The sequence below is a fragment of the Malaclemys terrapin genome, chromosome 4, assembly GCF_027887155.1.
Source record: "Malaclemys terrapin pileata isolate rMalTer1 chromosome 4, rMalTer1.hap1, whole genome shotgun sequence".
Lineage (NCBI taxonomy): Eukaryota > Metazoa > Chordata > Testudines > Emydidae > Malaclemys > Malaclemys terrapin.
In genome coordinates this window covers 34,000,202-34,021,579 of record NC_071508.1, presented here as the reverse complement: position 1 = coordinate 34,021,579, position 21,378 = coordinate 34,000,202, and the positions used below count along the sequence as shown (strand labels likewise).

Below are 21,378 nucleotides of genomic sequence, written 5' to 3'. Positions count from 1 at the left end.
GTCAGAGAAGCATAACAAAAAGAAACAGCTGGGCTGGAGGTGCTGGTTTATGAGGAGAGATTAAAGGAGTGAACTCTATCCTGCTTGGATAAGCCAGGTGGCAGTGGAGAATGTGACAGTTTGGCAGTCCCTGCAGTATGTCAAGCTGATGGAGGGATTCTTGGGGCGGGGATGTGGGTGGAAAGAGGGAGGGGAAGTAGAAGTAGAAGTAGAAGTAATGGGATGAGGGAAAATTTAGGCTGCCTACCAGGAAAATGTTCCCAGCGGTTAGATCCATCAGATTGTGGGAAGCCGGCCACTTGGGACATGTAAACTAGATGCAGTTATGGGGGAGAATCTAGCCCAGGTGTGCAGGAGGGGCTATGGCTGATGGAACCAATAGGATCTACCCATCTCTAAATACTCCTGCACACGCTACAAACATGATGCAGGCCATGGCACACACACACGGTCACTCAGAATTCACCCCTCACTTGCAGTTTCCTTTAATATCTAGCATTACATGAGGTAAGTCAAGGCTCCGAGTGAGCTGTAGCCAGAGAAGCTGTGAGATGTAGCAGGATTGCTGGGCAAAGCTACAGCCCCCACCCAGCTTTCCCCTCTGCAGAGTGTGGTGGGGGGGAGATCAGCTGTCGGCAGGCTCAGGTGTGCTGGAAAGAGCTGCAGCCAGGTAGTGTTACCTGCAACATGAGGCCGGCTTGTTTGGTATCACTGATTGTGCTCGTTGTTGTCAAAGTCAGAGGCCCCACACCAGCTCATGAAACATGCACTAGGAAATGAAACTACCCTCCAGAGAGAAACATGAGAGCTGGAAAGAGGGAGATATCATGTTTTGGGGCGGAAAGTGAGACCAAGGGCAGGAGTGCAGCGGGTGTGCATTGCAGTCCCAGGAGCCAAAAGCTCAATACTACACCAAACAGGGAAAAAGGCTTACGTCTTGTATCACCCCATGCAGGGAGATCCCACTGTGCGTGGGTGCATCATGCCAATCTGGGAGCCTCGAGACCCTATTGCATGTGCGAGCATCACACCATGCTGGGAATTGAGACCCCACTGTGTATCTATATAACATTACACCTTGTTGGGAGGTTGGAAACCCTACTCTGTCTTTGTGTGTATCACACCATGCTGGGAATGTGGAGCTCCGACTGTGTGTGGGCACATGTACACCACGCCATGTTGGGAATGTGGAGACCCTATGGTACGTGAGTGCATCACACAATGCAGGGAATGTGGTGCGTATGTGTGTGTATATCTATCTATCTATCTATCTATCACACCATGCTGGGTGTCTGGAGACCCTGCTTTGTGTGTGTACTATCACACCATGCTGGGAGTGTGGAGACTACTCTGTGTGCACTACCCCATACAGTAGGTTATGGGGCATGGGAAAAGATCCTATTACCTGTACATCACCCCAAGTGGTGCCGGTGAATTTGGGACATGCTGAGGGTGTGGGAATCGAGCTGCCAGCTGTTTGGGATGGGGAGGGGAGCAGTAGGAAGAGAGTCCTTAAATGCAGCATGTGTAGATGCACAGTGTGACAGGACCGGGAGGAAACGCAGTGGTGTGTCAGACTGTCTATTAACAGTTACCAGCTAGCAGCTGACGAGACAATTCCAGCCCATCGCTCTGCTATTACCCCTCTCCCATCTGGGTACCGCCACAGTGCTGCTGGGCCAAATGCTGCTCCTTTCAGGGCACAAGGGAAAGCTCGCCAGTCAGTTCCTAACATACGTGCATGAGCAGGATGGCATTACCGCCATGCTGGGGCACCTGAGCCAAGCAGCATCACCACACAGCTGCCTCCACCATCACAAACAGCACTGCGATTGAGCTGTGAAAGAGAAACAGCCAGGCAGAGGGGGATCCTGCCAGGCAAACCCAGAGTTACTCAGCTGGAGTCAGTGCAGGGCCCTGGACTTAAGTCTGGAGAGCAGCCGTTGAGTGAAGACTCTGCTGAGCAGGCAGGGGGACATTACAGAGTGACCTAGCCTCACTGGTTCTCAGCGTGCCTCTGCAGGGCAGGTTCAGTCCCCCGTCTCCAGAGCTCAGCAGCCTCCGCTGGGTCTTGGGTGGCCTTAGCAACAGGGCTACGTTTGAAGAACAAATCACCAGCTCCTCCACTGCTGTAAATGAGCCTTGTTCCATTGAGGATGATGATTTAATGGCCAAATCAAGGCAACCCTGGTGCCGGTGAGAGCTCCCAGGCCCCGCGAGAACATCCCTAGGCCCCACGGTAACAGCCCCAGGGCCCTGCAGGGACAGTGCCAGGCCCTGCAGAGACCCTGGGGTGAGCTGGGGTAGCCCAGGTGGCTGCAGCACATGTCTAATGGTTAACTCCATTTACTGCTGCACACACAGGGCCCAGTTTCCTGTCTCAAGTCAAAGGGCCTGATCCTGTGCAATGACAGGCTGCCTCCTCTCCCACTGCTCAGCACCGTGCAGGATGGGGCCCGAATGCCAAAACAATGGAACTGCAGGGCCCAGGAATGCCCTGGCACTTCACCCCCCGAGGCCAGAGCAGGCAAGGTGCTGGGGAAGGGCTGTGCTCCCCTTTCTGCCAGGAGGCACCAGCTGATCCTTCAGATGCAAAGACCCCATCCAGCTCCCATGGCAGCACATGGGTTCCACTATGTGTGGGATGAGAGTTGGGGTCAGCTCGCACAGCAGAGGGCTCCCCTGTGAGAACAGCACGGAACGGGGGTGGAAGGGGCCCCTGGGGTCCCTGGGGAAGAGGAGAAATTTATGGGGCCATGTGGAAGAGGAGGAGAGGTCTGTGGGATCTAAGGGGTGGGGGGCTGACAGCTAGGCCACTGAGAACCAATGAGCCTTCACTGGGTGATGATTTCTCTTTATATCCTTGGAGAAGTAAAGACCGTTGGGAGATGCTGAAGCCCCTGCCTCACCGGGGGAGACCAGCCCTGGAGTCCCTGCCTCACCGAGGGAGACCAGCCCTGGAGTCCCTGCCTCGCCGGAGGAGACCAGCCCTGGAGTCCCTGCCTCACCAAGGGAGACCAGCCCTGGAGTCCCTGCCTCGCCCGGGGAGACCAGCTCCTGCAGGGTGGAGGCACAGATCTGCAAGAAAGCAAAGAAGAGGTCCTTGAAATCTGGCAAAGTGCGGAGGGACCCCAAGAGGGGAATGGAGAATGTGGAGTGGCCCTGGGGAACCCATACTACCTCCCCAAAAGCTGGGGAAAGGACAGGGATGAGGATGGGCAGCCTAGCCTACAGCAGTCATGCTCCCCACTCTTCATAAGGGCCTGGGACTCCCTTCCCAGCGTCCCCTGAAGGGAAATGCCATGAGCTGTGCCCTGGAGGGAGCAGAAAGCCTGATCCAGGCCCAGCAGATCCTGACACCTGGCCTCATCAGCTCCAGCACCAGGGCTGAGTGCTCACAGCTAACTGGCCAGGTCTCTGCTGGGTGCGTGCCCTGGTGCTCCACTGCATAACTGGGGGGCAGCGCAATCCCAGCCCCGCTGCCCTGGGATGTGCCCAGCAAGGCCCCTTACCTACTCAGGTATGGCGGTTTGGTAAAGAGCAGAGAAGCGGCTGTCGTGAGGGGTGTCGCAATAGAACGGGTCCACTGTTGTGATTGTCCTGGGAGCAGAGGGGGAGAGCGTCACAGAGGGAAGAGGAGGGGCAGGAGGATGTCAGGGACAGGGTGGAGGGCAGTGGGAGCCGGCCAGCCTCACCTGCCGACATGGGGATGGACCCGTCTCAGGGTCTCTGTGGCATTGGGGTCGCTGCCCAGTTCAGTGACGTGGTTATTGGTGGCAAAGCCGCCTGGCTGTTGGGGCTGGATTCCTCCGCGGGTCCATCCTTCACGGTCCACCCCCTTGAGGGTATTGTCATAAAACCTGCCAGAGGGGAGGAAACAGAGTCAAAGAGCTCTGCCTCCTGCTGGGTCCGTCAGCTGCTCAGACCCCTCCCCACTGGCCAAGCGACCCCCTTCGCTTCCCTCCCCCCCACACACCCGGTCAGGGCACCCCCACTCAAACCAAGAGACACACAGGGCATGCACATGGAGAGAGGGGAGAGCGCTGGGGGAGGAAGGGTAGAGCTCCCCCAGGGGCAGGGTGGGCTGGGGGAGGCAGGTAGAGCTCCCCTCAGAGGCAGGATGGGCTGTGGGGAGGCAGATAGAGCTCCCCCCAGGGGCAGGATGGGCTGGGGGAGGCAGGATAGAGCTCCCCCAGGGGCAGGAGGTGGCAGTATTCCAGACTCACTTGGAGTTGTAGCTGCTCAGGTACTTGTTGGGCAAGTCCGGGTCATAGGGAGGTGTCACATACTTCTTGTTGTTGATGCTGAATCCGGAGAGTTCCTGGGAGGGGGGACACAGGGCTGAGCTGGCCAGGCCCAAGGGATCTGCGGGACGCTGGGCAGGCCGCACAGGCCGTGCTCACACTCACCTTGTTCCCCACGTACTCCCGGCCCAGCAGGTTGGTCTGGGTCTGCAGGGGCCTCTGGAGCCCTCGGAACTGAGCGTGGCTCAGGGGCTCTGATCTCTCGGCCCCAGGCTGGGGTGCTGCATGCAGCGGGCCCTGGGGGGCGGGAGGAGACCAGGTGAATGGGGGGGCAGTCACAGACTGGGAGGGAGGAGACAGAGAGACCAGCACACAGACAGGTTACAGGTGGAGAGGAGGATGCAGGCAGACAGGGAGGACTGAAGGCAGGATGGGGGGTGCCAGTGGAAAGGAGAGAGCGGGCAGTGAGGCGGGGGCAGATTGGAGGCAGGATGGGGAGTGCAGGCAGGATGGGGGGTGCCAGTGGAAAGGAGAGAGCGGGCAGTGAGGCGGGGGCAGATTGGAGGCAGGATGGGGGGTGCAGGCAGGATGGGGGGTGCCAGTGGAAAGGAGAGAGCGGGCAGTGAGGCGGGGGCAGATTGGAGGCAGGATGGGGGGTGCAGGCAGGATGGGGGGTGCCAGTGGAATGGAGGCGGCAGGCAGGGAGGCGGGGGCAGATTGGAGGCAGGATGGGGGGTGCAGGCAGGATGGGGGGTGCCAGTGGAATGGAGGGGGCAGGCAGGGAGGCGAGGGCAGATTGTAGGTGGGATGGGGGTGCAGGCAGGATGGGGGGGCAGGCAGGCAGATGGGGGGGTGCCAGTGGAATGGAGGGGGCAGGCAGGCAGGTGGGGGCCGATTGAAGGTGAGATGGGGGTTGCAGGCAGAATGGGGGGTGCCAGTGGAATAGAGGAGGCAGGCAGGGAGGCTGGGGCAGATTGGAGGTGGGATGGAGGGGGCACAGGATGGGGGGTGTCAGTGGATTGGAGGGGGCAGGCAGGATGGAGTGAGGCAGGCAGGTCGCTCACCATGGCACTGAGGCCATTGCCTTTGTCCCGGCTGAATCCCGTCTCTCGCTCGGAGCCCTTTGACAGCACAGGCAGGAACTCATCGCCCTGACAGGAGTGGGACAAAGTGATGCAGCCAGGGGCAAAGTGTCACCTCCCCCATCCCAAGGACTTTGCAGCCACCCAGCTCGCTCGCACGGGGGAGCAGGGCAGAGGGCATCACAGCCCGGCCTCTGCGGGGTCACAGGCTCTGATCGAACTGGAAGCCGCCCAAGCACTGGGGCTTGGCCACCTATTACAGGATGCTGGGAGAGGGCACCCCAAATGGCTTCTCTGGCCTGGAGCTGTAGCCCAGGAATGACCCTAACTCTGCCCTCCCCACTTAGTCTCTGGGTGACTCCCCCACTCTGCCCATCCTGCCCCCCATCTCTGGGTGACCCTCCCACCCTTTGCCATCCTCCCTCTGCTCCTCCTTCTCCCCCCTCCCGGCCCCTCTTACATGGGGGAGAGTGCTGGGCAGGAAGTCCGTCTTGGTGATGCTGATGCCAGGCTGGCTCCTCTGCAAGGGAAACACTGAGCAGTGAGGCCCCTTCCCCATGCAGGATGGGCCCAGGATTCCCCAGACAGGCCTGGCCAGCTCCTCCCCTTGGGATCTAAGGGGGATCCCTTGGGATCTTACTAAGGAATCTGCTGGTGTATGGAGCTGGCCCATGACATGGGGAGTAGGCTGGTAGGGATGAGGCCAGGCTGTGGGTGACCTCCCCTCTCTTCCCCCATGTAGCTGAGCTGTGTGTGTTGTGTGTGTGTGTGTAAGGGGGGGATGGTGTTTGGGATGCTGGGCCCCAAACAGCTTTGGCATGTGTTCCAGGGCAGCCCTGAGGGGGCACAGGAGCCTTCAGCCTCACCTCAGCTGCCGCTCAGAGACGGTTCCGAACAAAAGGGGTGGGGGGAAGAGAAATCCACTGGAGTGGCTGGGAAACTGGGGGTGTGTGGGAGGGCAAGCTGCACAGGCTCCTGGGAAAGTGTGGGCATCCACAGCTTGGTCACCCCCAGGTACAAAGGGGGTGCTGTGCTCCACTCAGCCCAGTGCAAAGATGACCACCAGGGGAGCAGACCAGGGCCCAGCACCTACTGGCTCTCCTGGAGGAGGTGGCAGGATTGCAATGGGGTTCCGCTGGGTGCCCTCAGTGAATCCCGTCTCCTCCTTGGCTCCTATCGTCTTCCTCTGTAAGAAATCTGTAACGGGAGACGAGGCACAGGAGTACACGGTCACCCACATTCCCAGAGGGAGTCCAACAATGCTGGGCAACAACCAACATATCTAAGCCACCTGAAGTCATGTAACGGTGCACCTCGGGGTTCGAACCTCCGACCTCTGTCTCTAAAACCACCAGCCTCTCCGGCCAGAGCAGAAAGATCAGCTCCATTAATGAAGGCGGGAACAGGCTCATCAACCTCCATTTGGTCTAGCCACTAGAGGGAGACAGAGCCTCCCATAGGGCAAGCCCGGCTTGCGTCTGCATTAGCCTCACACTTAACTGGGCTGCGGGTTGAATGAAAAATGAGGTGCACACGGGAGCTAAGAGCACCAGAGAGAAAACGATCACCGGACAAGCCAATGGATTCAGATAAGCTGGGCCATGACGACTGTGGGACCAGCCCACATAGGAGGGGGAGGAAAGATCTCGAGGTGGCCCATGGGTAGCTAAGATCACAGGGAGGGCCCCGGGCTGTTGTGGAGAAACAGCAAGTGAGCCTGGGCTCGGGCTGTGGTGTAGCGGTGCAACTGGATAGGGGGCTGCGCGTGGAACCCTGCCTCTGACGCTCCCAGCCTGAAGGGTGACCTCAGCATAGGTGGCTGCATGGAGGCGAGAGCGATCGTATGGATAAAGAACCGTGAGAATGACAGGGGTGAAGTTGTGCAGCCGGCATAGTCTGCGCAGGAGACAGGAACTGGGAACCCCAGGAATGGCTCATGCTCAGGGGACAATTCAGAGAGCTCCCCATGCTCCCCCAACCCTGGGAACCCCACACCCCTTACCATTCCCAGACAGTTCTAGCCAGTAGAAAGCCTGGTACACCTAGGGTTCCCTTCGTGTTAGGGGTTCCAGTAACACCTCCTCCCTACTTCCCCAGGGTCAGACAGCTCATCAGCAGGGAGACCCCACCTCTTAAGGCTAGAGGGACAGGGGGTTGTGCTCCCAGGCAGGGGACAGAGAGGGGCTGCTGGATGAGAATAGCCAGTCATCTTGTACATAGCACTTTCCATCCAACAGACCATAAAGGGGTTTCCAGTAAGACATGGGATCACTTCCCCATCACTGCAATGCAGCCACCTCAGGGCTGGAACGTGCTTACCAGCTCACAGTGACATGACAGAACGAGGTAGGACAGGCACGGGAAACAAAGAGCGCGGCCAATTGAAACTGCCAGAGGAATTTAGGGAGGCAGGAGGTAAGCGCATGAACTGGAATTTGGCTGGGAAACGGGTTAAAAGTCCTGCTCTTAGCAAAAGTCCCAGGGGACCTTTAATAACCACAAGCTGTTGGGACCTCGGCTTCCTGTCTCAGACAAGAGACAGCATCCTCCAGCAGCGCAATGCCCCTTGGCACCAGGCTGGGGCACTGGCTCATGACAGAGTACCCGGGGTGCCTTTCCAAGCCCTGGCTAGGCCCAGTGCTGCTTAGACGGGGGGGATGGGTACAGGTGTAGCTCCTATGAGTGAGCCTATGGCAGAGGCCTGCTTGGCTGCCCCAGGACATGGCTCAGGAGGGTGCAAGGGGCTCCAGGAAGAACCGTACCTGGCTGGCTGGGACCGTCGAAGCGGAACTTGGAGTTATACTCTGTGGACATGTAGAGAGGGCCCTGCAAGGAGCAGGAGAGAGCGAGTGAACAGAGAAGGGGAATCAGCCTTACACCCGGCCTGCCAGTAGGCCCCTACCCACCTCCCCAGCCTAGTACCCATCCTGCCAGAAGACCCCCCACCCAGAGCTCTCACAGACCCTGGCAGAAGACCCTCACCCTCCTCCCCTGGCAGGAGCCCTCCAGTCTGGTGCCAGGGTATCTCCCCTTCACTCCAGCACGCAGGCACACCAGGGCTGTCCCCCTTGCTTTGCTGCAATGCCCAGGACATGTGTCCAGCGGAACAAGGCCCGGGGAGAGCCGGTGCTGCACTCACGTGTCTGGCGTTCTCCCCCTCGACGGAGCCTTTCCCCTGTGGCTTGTGCAGGACAGGGAGTTGTCTGGGCTCCAGCCCTGTGATGGCTTGCGGCCCCTGGTCCCGCGTATTGAAGTGGACTTTCTTAACCTGCAGAGTGAGCCCCTCTGGTGAGTTCCATGGCAGCAAAGCGCCAGGTCCCCACTCAGCCAGGATGGGCAAGGCAGCACAGGGCACTGCTGAGCCTCTATATCCCCACAGGGGGTGATTAGAGCCGAGGAATGGTTTATATGGACCTTTGCTGCAGGATGTGATGGGGAGTGTCCAAGGAGGGGAGGAACGTCGCAAGTGCACAGACACCTGTACGTGTGTTAAATCAGCACTCCCGGATGCTGACTGTCTCTGGATGCCCCCAGCTGCAGTGCAAGCCCCAACGCCCTAGCGCTGTTCCCCCCTCTAAGGGGGAGAGGGCAGGGCAGACTTAATGCCCATTCAGTCCTTGCCTTATCTGCTGAAGCTGCCAACCCACCCCAGCTGTACGGGCGCTGCATGTAGCAGGGGCACCTGTCCAATCCAGACTGAGACCTCCCTGCAAACTCCTCATTTCACATAGGCCACCAAGCAGTCACTGGGTAACCCTGCCTCTGGGGTCACATCATGCCAATGGGACCCGCTCCCTGATGGAGCCTGCGCTCAGGAGACAGACTGCAGCACTTTCAAGGCCTGTGGACACTTATTAACACTGTCAGGTTATTTATATTCCCATCCGAACAGAACCAAAGTGTGCTATTGTTTATTATTTGTGTAGTAGCATGTAGGAGCTGCAGTCACTGACCAGGCCCTGTGGGTGCATCTACACTGCATTGTAAACCCGGGTCTGCAGGACCCAGGCTTGCGGACTCTGTTTCCAAGCCTGCACTGGAGTGTCCACATGGCATTGTAAACCTGGGCTTACAATCACTGGACCAGGGTCTCACAGCTGTCCTAATGTGTCCATACTACACTATGCAGACCTCCTGACTCGGGTCTGTGGCTTAAGTTGTGTCCACATTGCAAAATGCCAGGACTTGGCCCCAAGTCAAAGTCTAGCAGGGTCCTATGACCTGGCTCTTGGGTGCTTGCTGACCAGAGTCAGACCAATGTGTGTGTGGATGGAAGGGGGAATTGGGCTCAAACCTGAGTCAGAACCTGGGCTTTGTGTGCAGTGTAGATATACCCCAAGGTGTTAGGTGCTGTACAGACACAAAACCAGGATGAGCTCTGTCCCAAAGACCTGATGATCTAAGACAATAGACAACAGATGGATACAACCAAAGCTAATTTTGTAAGTTCCATTTTCCTTGTTGCATGTAGTTAATAAAGTAAAAGGGTCGCATTGTGTATAATTATTAAAGGGTTAAGGCCCTCTCTGCCCCCAGACCTACAATCTAGCACTAGCTCTGGGATGGAACGTACCATCTACACAATCCTCTAGCTACAATGTCACCAGGCTGCATTGCCAATGGCAAACCCATGGCAAACAGGGTCTTGATCCATGAGCTGGCCAGGCACAGACCCAGGGCTTACTGGACACTTACGGCTTTGGTGGTGGGGAAGGAAATGGGCTTGTCTCGAACAAACCCGCTCCCCGGCTGGTAGACGCTCCAGGGCAGGGGGTACTTGCCATCGGGAAGCTGGAGGGGCTGGAAGTGCTTGGTGGTCACTGTGTCATAGTTATCTTGAAGGAGCTGTCTGGAGCGGGAGGAAGAGAACAAGTGTGGGATAATGATAGCTAGGTCTTCTGTAGATCTCACAGTGCTCTAGAAAGGAGGTCAGGGTTATTACAGATGGGGAAACTGAGGCACGGGCGGGGGACGTGACTTGCCCAAGGTGGCAAAGCAGGCCAGTGACAGAGCTGGGAAGAAAACCCAGATCTCCCGAGGCCCAGGCAAGTGCTCCATCCACTAGGCCACACTGCAGGACAGTCTCTTCCCTGAACATGATCCCAGCTCTGCACTGATACACCCACCTCCCAAGGGGTGAGAGGGGAGCAGTGAGGGAGACCCACCAACCTGGGGTACACGCCTAGGGCTGTCCTGATGGGATGAACACCCAGGGAGGGAGAGGGGTCTATAGTCCATGGGACAGTCCCCACCCTGCACACAATCCCAGCTGTACCCAGCCCCCCTCATCTCCTCAAGGACAGCCTACCCCACAGCTGGATTATCCACTTGATCCAGGCTGGCCTTGTAAGAGATGACAGGCCGGTAATTGGATTTGTACCCGGCTCCGGAGTGGTGGCCGACGCGAGGATGGAATCTCTCCTGCCCTGCCGAACAGAGCAGGGGAATCACAGCTATCAGCCACACAGGCAATGGGGGGTCCCATGGAGAGAGAGACACTTGCTCAGCGTGAGAGACTCCTCCTGAGCCCCTAATGCTGTTAGAGCCTTTGAAAGGACTTGCTCTTCCAGGACAATCCCCAAGCTCCAAATTGCAATGGCGCCTCGGCAGTTTGCATTATCAGGGCTTAAACTTGGGAGCCTGAGCTGAAGCAGCAGGTCTGTTAAACTGGCACCAGGGCAGGACTCATACATGGCTATATAGGCTCTCAGAGTAGCAGCCGTGTTAGTCTGTATCCGCAAAAAGAAGAACAGGAGTACTTGTGGCACCTTAGAGACTAACAAATTTATTAGAGCATAAGCTTTCGTGGACTACAGCCCACTTCTTCGGATGCATATAGAATGGAACATATATTGAGGAGATATATATACACACATACAGAGAGCATAAACAGGTGGGAGTTGTCTTACCAACTCTGAGAGGCCAATTAATTAAGAGAAAAAAAAAAAACTTTTGAAGTGATAATCAAGCTAGCCCAGTACAGACAGTTTGATAAGAAGTGTGAGAATACTTACAAGGGGAGATAGATTCAATGTTGTAATGGCTCAGCCATTCCCAGTCCTTATTCAAACCGGAGTTGATTGTGTCTAGTTTGCATATCAATTCCAGCTCAGCAGTCTCTCGTTGGAGTCTGTTTTTGAAGTTTTTCTGTTGTAATATAGCCACCCGCAGGTCTGTCACTGAATGACCAGACAGGTTAAAGTGTTCTCCCACTGGTTTTTGAGTATTTTGATTCCTGATGTCAGATTTGTGTCCATTAATTCTTTTGCGTAGAGACTGTCCGGTTTGGCCAATGTACATGGCAGAGGGGCATTGCTGGCACATCATTGAATCTATCTCCCCTTGTAAGTATTCTCACACTTCTTATCAAACTGTCTGTACTGGGCTAGCTTGATTATCACTTCAAAAGTTTTTTTTTTTTCTCTTAATTAATTGGCCTCTCAGAGTTGGTAAGACAACTCCCACCTGTTTATGCTCTCTGTATGTGTGTATATATATCTCCTCAATATATGTTCCATTCTATATGCATCCGAAGAAGTGGGCTGTAGTCCACGAAAGCTTATGCTCTAATAAATTTGTTAGTCTCTAAGGTGCCACAAGTACTCCTGTTCTTCTTTTTATATAGGCTCTGGCCACTAGAAGGGACCAGAGAGCACAGATAGGCAGTTCAAGCCTATGTGGCTGCAGACAGGGACAGGGCCAAGCATGGTGGGGAACTGTGAGGGGGATTCAGTCCTTAGTGGGTTAGCGCTGGGGACACAGGGGCCTTGCTAGGGAAGCTGCCCAGGGTCTTGGCCCTGCTGGGATTCTGAGGCTGGGGTCAGGCCAGCAGTGCACCGTAAGTGGTGCACAGTGGGAGGGAAGCGCTGCCGGCTGGCTCCCTGAGCCCAGTGGGTCAGTGATGATCAGCACACAGGGATGGAGGGAAGGTCATTCACACGGCCTGCTGGGGCAGCGGCTCCAGGACTGGCATGGACTTCTCCATCCCCTCCCCTAATCCTTCACAGCCACAGGTGCCCTGTCAGGCACCACTTCCTGTGGGGCCCTTACCGTAAGCCGTGCCGTAGCTGGTGGCGTAGAACTTCAGAGGGTCCACGCTCCCACCAGTGCTGGTCCTCACATAGGGCGAGACACCGCCCAGGGGGAGGCGCCCCATGGTGGAGGGAGGGCTGGATCTCTGCGGGGCAGGCTGCCCAGTAGCTATAGAGACAGAGGACGTGGTACAGCTGATCATGGGGACGAGAAGACCGACACCTACCCTGCCCGGCTCAGCTGCTCCTCCGGTGTCTCCCTGGCGACAGAGCATGAGGTCATACCTGTGGCACTGTGATGTCAGAGCAGGGGCAAGGACACAGCCCAGCTCTGAGCCCATTGCCCTTCTGGGGCAGCAAGCCAGCAGATCCCAGAGCCAGGGCAGGGAAGGACCGCAGAGGCCTGGATATCCTGGGGACAGGGGAAAGGCCCAGAGCCCCGAGTCCCAGCATCACAGTTCTGACTCCAGGGCAGGATAGCTCAGTGGTTTGAGCATTGGCCTGCTAAACCCAGGGTTGTGAGTTCATTCCTTGAGGGGGCCATTTAGGGATCTAGGGCAAAAATCCATCTAAGGATTGGTCCTCCTTTGAGCAGGGCGTTGGACTAGATGACCTCCTGAGGTCCCTTCCAACCCTGATATTCTATGATCCTGCCAGGGCCTGGAGGTGACAGGGAACCGTGCTGGGCCTAGGACTATAGGATACTTTCTTGGAGAGCCTGGGGCCATGAGTCACTGTGTTACCCCCATCTCAGTAAGAGGGAGACTTCTGGTGGTAGCTGGGTGTCCTGACCCCACCAGCCCTTCAAGCACTCTCCTAGGGCTGTGCCAGCCCCTACTTTGCCTTGAAGGGCACCACAAACTCCTCAAAATCATCCCCCCATAGTGTCCAGCCCCTGACACTGAACCCTCACAGTAACTACTATGTTTGCTACTCTCAAGGGAACAATACACCCACCAGCTTGTTTGAATCAACCGAATATCCACTCCAGTATAACAACATAGCCCTGGCACCTCTTTACAGGGACAACCAATCCGAGTTTATGAACAAAGGTTAAGATTTAAGAGCTACCGAGCAAGGGTAATAAGAGCAGCCAGTTATACATAAAACCAAAGGTACAACATGTGTCTTAGAGCCTAAACAACTTTTAACAGGTGAAAATCTCATCTAAGTCAACCTCCCAGTATCACTAGCCCAGGAGGCCAGAAGCCAACTTTCATTAATGGGAAAAGTGCTGATCTTTTTTCTGCCTGACGGAAGGTGTCCTTTTGCCTTCCTCTTATGGGCCCCCCTCAAGTTCATTGTCTTTGCAACCCTGACAGGACAGCCCTTGCAGTCTAGTCTCCAGTGTCTTCCCAGCCTTCTGTATATGTCATAGACAGATTTGGCTTAATTTACATGATACAGAGACATATCTTCTCTCCTGTCTGGCAGAAACCTGTGGGTCAGCTCTGCCTGGTTACAGACTTTAAGACACAGTGCCAGGGTATACACATCACTTTTAATTTATATGCTCAGTACGTACATTTCACAATGGTATTAGTGACCAGCGTGATGCCAGCTTTCATTTGATACCTAGGCTTACACTATGCTATTTCTGGATAAATACCATGACAGCGGGGTGCTAGGCGTAGTGAGTTTGTCAGGCCTGTTAGACAGTGCTGTTACAGGATAGGGAACCCTTTGCCAGTTGGCACTGAGGGGTTCAGAGGGTCACATACTAACAGTGTCACCCAGAGAGTTACCAGGTGATAGCCCTACAGGGGATTTTGCTTTCCCTCCTCTCCACCAAGGCTCCTTTTTCAGCTTCTCTTCCCCCCTCCCTCAGCCATTCTGCTCCGGCTCCCCAGCAGAGAACTCCCTGCACCTGTTGGTGGAGCTCCCCAAGCCTGGCTATCCACTCCATCTCCTCTGGGGCAGTTTTACCCAGTGCAGGCTGGGGATTAGCAAGAGGCTCTGTCTCTACAGAGAGGACGACCTGGCCCCAGACTGGAGTTTGCAGATAGTCCAGGAACTTACCGGAGAGGGTCGGGCCCAGCACAACTAGAGGCTCAGATGACAGGAGCACACGTGCATCCCCCCCCACCCATAAAGAAGTGGCACATGCTGAGCATCATCTTGCTGTACTCTGCCCGAGGAGCTGTCCTTACGAACTCTAGAGGCCCCAGAGAAGGCCCCTCCAAGCTACTTAATCATAGAATCATAGAATATCAGGGTTGAAAGGGGCCTCAGGAGGTCATCTAGTCCAACCCCCTGCTCAAAGCAGGACCAATCCCCAACTAAATCATCCCAGCCAGGGCTTTGTCAAGCCTGACCTTAAAAACCTCTAAGGATGGAGATTCCACCACCTCCCTGGGTAACCCATTCCAGTGCTTCACCACCCTCCTAGTGAAAAAGTTTTTTTACTAATATCCAACCTAAACCTCCCCAACTGCAGCTTGAGATCATTATTCCTTGTTCTGTCATCTGGTACCACTGAGAACAATCTAGATCCATCCTCTTTGGAACCCCCTTCATGGCACCTGGCCTTCCTGCTGCTGCTTGGGTATCTCAGGGGCTTGTACCCACCTCTGAGTTCCAAGGGTCAGCGCAGGAATAAGATGTGTTGGTACTTTTCCAGGCTCTGCCCACAACCCAAGCGCCACCCCTTCACTCATGACACGGGCAGGAGGCGCTACCCACACTAGGTTATGAAATTCCCCATCATTATTATTTGTACTATTGTAGTGCCTAGGAATCCCAGTAGGTGCTGTACAACCCGAACAAAAAGACCTGCCCCAAAGAGCTGGCAATCATCTGATCCTCCCTCCTCTTTCTCATTTGCTTTGATCAACAGTGAAAGAATTGACAATGTTAACAGCCACCGCACTGTTAGACTTCCAGGTTAACAGGTGCAGACGAATGGGGATAGTGCCCCTTCTCAGAGCCATCAAGCCACGCAGGCTGCAGGCTGAGGCAGAGGCCCTTAGAGGGGCTGCATCACAAAGGTTTTGTACAAAATCAGGGGTTGAGACTTCTTCCCTGTTCAGTGATAGGGCAGATCCCAGGGGAGAGCCCTGGGCCGGTTTGAGCCCTGCCACGCCACTGAACCCAGCCCAACTCCAGCACATGTGGCTGAGCCAGAAGCTCCTGCTCTTCCACCATCAGCCAAGTCCAATGGCCATAAACAGGGACACTGGCTGGCCCAACGGAGGGAATTCAGGGTCTTTCACCTCCCATCTAACCCCAGGCCGCACGTAGGCAGACCTTGGTAGACAGCCGATCAGATCCTTGAGGGAGGTTTTGAGGGGGAGGGGGCTTTGGGGGTCTCAGTGAGCAGTATAAACCCATCATGGCTATTGCCACTGGCTGCCCCTCCTGTTGGCACGCTCAGCAGAGAGACCATGGAGCCAGCAGTCCCCCCTCACCGCTGAGGATCAATACAGCAGGGGCAGGGCTGAGCCACACTTATTTGGGCTGGGGAGGGTGCTGGGGATAGAGGGACCACACGGGCAGCTTCCCCCGCTCACTCTGCTGCCTCCCAACTCTGCCCACCCCACACCCTTCTCCCGCTCCCCCCTTACCTGCCCCAGGCAATGCTCTGGCAAGGTCCTGGCAGGCGCTGGGCAGGGTTAGGAGCTCGCTGGAGGAATGTGCAGGCCTGCCCAGTCACAGCCAGTATCCTAGCAACCAGTGCATAGCAACCAGCTGGAGAAACAGGACAGCTTCCAGCTGGAGGGAGCGGAGGCCCAGGCTGCAGGGGGATCTCAAAGCACTTTACAAGCACTCACAATGCAGGCCAACATCCCAGATGAGGGCTGCAGGTATTTCCAGCCCTGCTGCCTGATCACAACACAGGCTGATAGGTGCATCTGGCCTGGATGGGCCCTGAGCCACACAGAGGGCACTACACAGGCGCAGGTGCCCAGAGTACCCAAGCGCCCGCTGCACCCATGTCCCAGCATTACTGTGAGGCAACAGAAGCAGGGAGAGCAGCCAGTGGGGCTGTGGCCGAAGCAAGAGGCGATTGCATTAGACAGAAAGCAAGGGGCGAAGAGATGCAGCCACAGGGTGCTTGGATGAGAGCAAGCAGTGGAGGGATTGGTCAGGCCATTGGGTAGCAAACCCAGGGGAGCCTTCACCTTGCTTAGCTCCCAGCCCTTCAGCATTGAAGAGGCAGCAACACCCCATGGCCATTCCTTGGTACTGCAGCTGAGGCTAATCTCCCTTGATCCTCGGACAGCTCCTGCTGAGTCTCAAAGACACTGAGCTGGGAATCTTTCCCAAGAACTTCAAGGGAAAAGATCAGTTGCTGTGTGTGTCGCTGCTCCCCCTTTCCACCAGCCAGAGGTCCTGTCTTCTGCCCACTTCTCTGCCGTGCAATGAAATGACAGGTCCCACCCCCTCCCTGTAGCAATGAGATACCTAAAACCCTACTGTCCCCAGCTATCCAGAGCCAGCCCCCACCTCTTTCCTTCACAACCCCAGGGCTCTGAAAGCCAACCATTGGCCAGCACCATAGGTCTCCTCATTGCAGAGGCTGCTTGCAGGAAATGAGGATGAGAGAAGAGAAAGAAAGGAGGAATGAAGGCCTGGCCACTGTAACTAAGGCCCTGTATAAATTGCAGGGTGTTTGTCACAGCTCAATGTTTGAATTTCACAGGACAGGCACAACCGCCAAGTCTCCCCTTTCCCTGCCCCAAACTGCGGCAATTTTCCCCATGGGGCGATGGAAGCAGGCATTCTGGCTTCCACTTCCCGCCTGAAGCCAGAGATACTCATGGGGGTAGGCGACAGGTCAGTCCTACGCTGAGGAGCAAGGTACGATGGTGGGCCGGTGCAGCTGTTTCACCACACGGCACCAGTTGTCCAAGCCCATCTTGGTCCAGGCTGCAGCTGCTGCTCTCTGCCTGGCTGGTGGGGAGAAGGGGACGGCACTGATAACACATGGTGCTTAGGAGCCCTGGACTGTCTCAACCTATAGCAGCCCCTGGCGGGCCCAGGGAAACACTGCAGCAGCTGAGACTAGGATCTGCACTTGGCACACAACCAGGTGCGTGAGGGGGCCCTGCCCTGGCAGAGTGGAGGTGAGTCTGGAATCCATCTTTCCACCCCACTCCCCAGCACTGGGGCAGGGTCCCCTAATACACCATCTCATGCACCCAGTGGCAGATCCTGGGCTCAGCCCTTGTCATGTCTCCCCTGGGCCTGCTGCAGGGCCAGGGCTCCTAACCGCAGCATTGTCAGCTGGGCTCCCCTCTCCCTGCTGGCCAGGCAGGCAGCTCTAATGACAGCCTGAGCTGGATAGACAGTGTCATTTGATGAAACCAGCCCAGCCTGCACCCCATTACTGTGAGTTGTTCCATCCCCACTTCAGTCTTCCCCCTTTACTGGAAAAAATCACAATATTGGGCTAATTTCACAATTTCCATGCAGTCCGTGAAACCGTGATTTAACAGGTAACCCCCTTACCGATAACACGAGAGACAGATGGCAGCCAGGCCAGGTGCATCCTGGGACTGCGGTCCAAGGAGTAGCTGAGAACAGGCTGGTCACATCGCATTGGCTCCTCCTCCTTTCCAGCTGATACATTGCAATAAACGAAGCTAAACTCATCAAACCCACTCCTAGCATCTTTCCCATGGCAGCAATTGCTGCAGGGACACAATCTGAACACCAGTGGGAGGGGAGCGGCAAAGAGACAGACTATCTATGATGGCAGCTCTTTGGGGCAGGAACTGCTCACTTGGTTTGTGTTTGCACAACCCCGGGCCTATCACAATGGGGGCCTGGCGCATGATTGAAACTCATAGGTGCTTCTGCAACAAAAAATAATTGCACAGGATTCACTCTTGGAAAAGGTTGGAGAATACTCAGTTTAAGCAAACCGTTTTCAGCCTGCAGGGTTGGTTGGGCACATAATCAGTCATTAACCTCACAAGGGAGTGAGCATTGCTGTTCCCTTCCTGGCGCAAGTGTATTTAAACAGGAGGCTGGAAAAGAGCAAGTGGTGGATACTCTTCCTGCTGGGCGGGTCTATATTCTCTCCCCCCTCCCCCGCCCCTCCCTTTACACTGAATTTACCCATTGGTGGGCCCTGGCCACAAGGATTTACAAGGAATGGTTAATGGAGAGGCTGTAGCCATCAGAGAGGCCCCCACCGTCAAACAACAAGAGGAATTTCACAATGAATCAAAGCACACTGTCATAATGCTATCACCTTCTATTTCTCTCGCACCAAGATGCTCTACAAGCTATATACATACAATGCCACTGAAATGCAGCCACTTCTGAGGTGGACTGCTGCACCCGTACAACAGTGGGGACAAATCCATGTAGAAATTCCCACGGTCAGGGATAGTGCTTGAAACTTTATTCAGTGGGGTTTGGAAACCTGGGTAGAAGCAACCACCGGGTGGAGGACTCCAGGAGCCAGGACCACAGCACTGCAGGCTGCCAAATAGGTGTAGGCACCTCAGCCTCTGCTGCTAGGGATGAGAAGAGGATCCCGGAGCAGACAGCGTGCCTCACCATGAGGGCTCAAAGAGGTACTCTAGGTCCGGCTGCCGCAGCCTCTGCTCCTTGTTCTTGTTCTTGGTGAACTCTTTCAGCATCACCATGACATCATTCTCAAACACCTCCGGGGTGGGCTTTGCTTCTTCAGGGAGAAAGGACACAGGATGAGACACAGCATCCCCACCCCCATTTCTCAAAGTCACCAGCTTCACATCTTTGTGCAGCCAATCAGGAGTCACACTGAACCCAGTCTCATATCCCTCTAAAGTTGTAGTGCCTCTTTCAAGTCTGCTTCACGAAACACCATGGGAACTCAGGTCAGAGCAGCTAACCACTCCTCCTAGTGAGACCCATCTCAGATGGCAGCAAACAGCTCTAGGACACAGAGGGAGTATAACCCTGCACCCATTTGATTAGTGCAGTACAGGGGAATTCCTTCCTGCCCCCAGTTTATGATCATCCTGTGCCTTGAAGCATGGGGATTGGAAGCCCTGGACAGTTTCTGAGCAAGAGTCACTGCGGTTGCTATTCTGATCCCCATACTGTATATTGCTGCATGTGGAGCCCAGGTGAGCGGAGACACACTCATCATCCCAGAAAGCTTCCTGCTCCATCTCATCATAGGAGACAGGGCCCAGTTATAAAACCTAGCTCCTGTAGATTTTACAAAGATCAGTATCATCACCCCTATTTTGTAGATGCGGAAACTGAGGCAGGGGGAGGGGGAAGTGACTTGTCCAAAGTCACCCAGCAGACCTGGAAATAGAGCCCAAGTCTCCCAAGCCCCAGCCCACTGCTCTATCCTCTAGGCCACACTGTCTCCCCCGAAGAGGGCCCTGTTGCAATACAGTACCTGTTGCCCAGTAGTAAATATCCCAGTCGTTGCTGGGCTCATTGATCAGACGGTCATAGAGGTTCAGCTGCCGCTCAGTCATGCTGTTCAGATTCTCCTTTGCAAAGAGGCTAAGTGAGGCGAGAGAGAAACCAGGAAGCACGAGGAACATCGGAACTGCCAGGCTCACAGCCAGGGTTCGTCCAGCCCAGCATCCTGTATGACACTGGCCAGTGCTAGCAGCAAGCAGATGTGAGATAATCTACCCCCAAGAAGGGCTCATCCAGGTCTCTAGTAGTTAAAGATCAGCTTAACCCTGTAGCTGAGGTGTAATATCCCTGCCAACATCTGTTATCATTAATTATAACTCTGGATATTTTAGTTATGCATAGAAATGTCAGGTCACTTGGCAATTTTACCATGTTCCTGACCTCACCAACTTCTTGTGGTAGAGAGTTCCACAAGCTAATTATGCACTGTATGAAAAAGGATTCCCCTCTATCAGTTCTGAATTTCCCATTGTTCTATTTAATTGACTGTCCCATTGTGCTTGTTATGAGGCAGGGAGAACAGAAGCTCCCAACCTTGCTTTTCTAGACCAGTCATTGTTTTATCAATGTATGTCCCCTCTTACTTGTCTCCTTTCTAAAACAATAATCTCAGTTTTTTCTCTCTCTTTTTGTAGGAGAGTTTTTCCAGGCCCTTGATCATTCTCAACCACCTCTTTTCGGCAATACCCTTTTGGAGATGGGGTAACAATAATCACGCCTTAGCCAGCTGAGGCCGCACTACTAATTTATAGGGCAGCATTAAAATATTTTATCAGCACTGAATTTCACCTGTCATGGTGCTACCCATTCCCCTAGCTGGGCTCGGTCCCGCTGAAGTTCCATGCAGTCCCCTGTAGCTTGACTTCGTGACCTCTGTACGTTTGTGACCTCGCTCTGCAGATCACTACTTACACTGAACAGCACGGGACCTGGCCCGAAACCTAAAGGCAACCTCGGTTCCCCGCCGTGGGGGGACGGGGAAGCCCGGCAGAGCCAAGGAGGGCCGGGAGAGCTGCTGGGGAGACGGAGACCCTCATGCCCGCCCCGTCCCCCAAGAAGGGGGCAGGAAGCGAATCCACCCAGGGAACGTAGCAGCCAGAGAGAGATCCCGATCCGGCCCCCCATGCGCGGGGCCCCCCTTACCTAAGCAGCAGGCAGTTCTCCAGCATGCCTCGCTTCCTGCTCTCGTACAGGAGCCGGGCTCTCTTGGCCTGCAGGGGCTCGCTGGGCCGCTCCTGCCAGGGGGGCAAGGGGATCTCCAGCAGGTCCTTCCGCGAGTCGGCCGAGGAGCCCCCCCGATAGCCGCGCCGGGCGGGGAGCGAGCTCGGGCGGGGGCCGCGGAGAGCCCGTCGGGAGAGAGTCAGGAGCTGCCGAGAGAGGGGGCGCGTGAGGGGGAGGGGCTGCCCCTACTGGCCCGCACCCCCAGCACAGACACCCGGCAGGGGTAGGACCCGCCCAACCCCCGCAGCGAGCCGGGCGCCCACCCGGGGCGGGGGTTGAACGCCAGGCTCCGCTCCCCCGGAGAAACCTGCCCCGCTCACCCGAAGCCCCATCGCCGCTGCCATCCCGCTTCCTGGGCCTGGCCACTCTACTCCGGCCTCCCCCGCTCTCTATGGTACCTCCGGTCCCGGCAGGCGAGGGGCG

The 21,378-nt window shown here is 55.8% G+C and overlaps 2 protein-coding genes across 4 annotated transcripts; both read right to left on the bottom strand.

Moving 5' to 3' along the window:
• Positions 1–461: 461 nt before the first annotated feature.
• On the bottom strand, positions 462–17,570 carry PPP1R32 (protein phosphatase 1 regulatory subunit 32). Of its 3 annotated transcripts, XM_054026590.1 has the most exons (14): positions 15,921–17,570; positions 12,377–12,526; positions 10,635–10,752; positions 10,022–10,175; positions 8,466–8,594; positions 8,089–8,152; positions 6,420–6,523; positions 5,787–5,846; positions 5,309–5,395; positions 4,410–4,541; positions 4,227–4,321; positions 3,696–3,860; positions 3,517–3,600; positions 462–3,078 (listed from the first exon to the last, which is right to left on the bottom strand). In XM_054026590.1, exons 2-14 carry the CDS (start codon positions 12,480–12,482, stop codon positions 2,856–2,858), a joined length of 1,521 nt encoding a protein of 506 aa, XP_053882565.1. In that variant the 5' UTR covers positions 12,483–12,526; positions 15,921–17,570; the 3' UTR covers positions 462–2,855. The 3 variants fall into 3 exon arrangements, with proteins under 3 accessions (XP_053882565.1, XP_053882566.1, XP_053882567.1); XM_054026591.1 differs by lacking the exon at positions 8,466–8,594; XM_054026592.1 differs by lacking the exon at positions 15,921–17,570 and having other exon boundaries at positions 2,990–3,078; positions 3,513–3,600; positions 12,377–12,560.
• Positions 17,571–18,544: 974 nt separating this feature from the next.
• SDHAF2 (succinate dehydrogenase complex assembly factor 2) lies at positions 18,545–21,373 on the bottom strand. Its single transcript, XM_054026617.1, has 4 exons — positions 21,276–21,373; positions 20,878–21,101; positions 19,706–19,815; positions 18,545–18,994 (listed from the first exon to the last, which is right to left on the bottom strand). The coding sequence occupies exons 1-4, from the start codon at positions 21,297–21,299 to the stop codon at positions 18,864–18,866; spliced, it is 489 nt and encodes a 162-aa protein (XP_053882592.1). The 5' UTR covers positions 21,300–21,373; the 3' UTR covers positions 18,545–18,863.
• Positions 21,374–21,378: the final 5 nt, after the last annotated feature.

Bases quoted from the DNA above. Each gene is read 5' to 3' on its own strand.
- PPP1R32 (XM_054026590.1), bottom strand. From the start codon at position 12,482: ATGGGGCGCCTCCCCCTGGGCGGTGTCTCGCCCTATGTGAGGACCAGC. The intron at 5,396-5,786 runs GTAAGAGGGGCC...CACTCCTGTCAG, and splicing joins TGCCCAGCACTCTCCCCCAT to GGCGATGAGTTCCTGCCTGT. The intron at 4,542-5,308 runs GTGAGCGACCTG...CCCGCCCCCCAG, and splicing joins GCAATGGCCTCAGTGCCATG to GGCCCGCTGCATGCAGCACC.
- SDHAF2 (XM_054026617.1), bottom strand. From the start codon at position 21,299: ATGGCAGCGGCGATGGGGCTTCGG. The intron at 19,816-20,877 runs GTAAGGGGGGCC...CGCCTCACTTAG, and splicing joins GAGAACTGCCTGCTGCTTAG to CCTCTTTGCAAAGGAGAATC. The intron at 18,995-19,705 runs GTACTGTATTGC...TTCTCCCTGAAG, and splicing joins TATTTACTACTGGGCAACAG to AAGCAAAGCCCACCCCGGAG.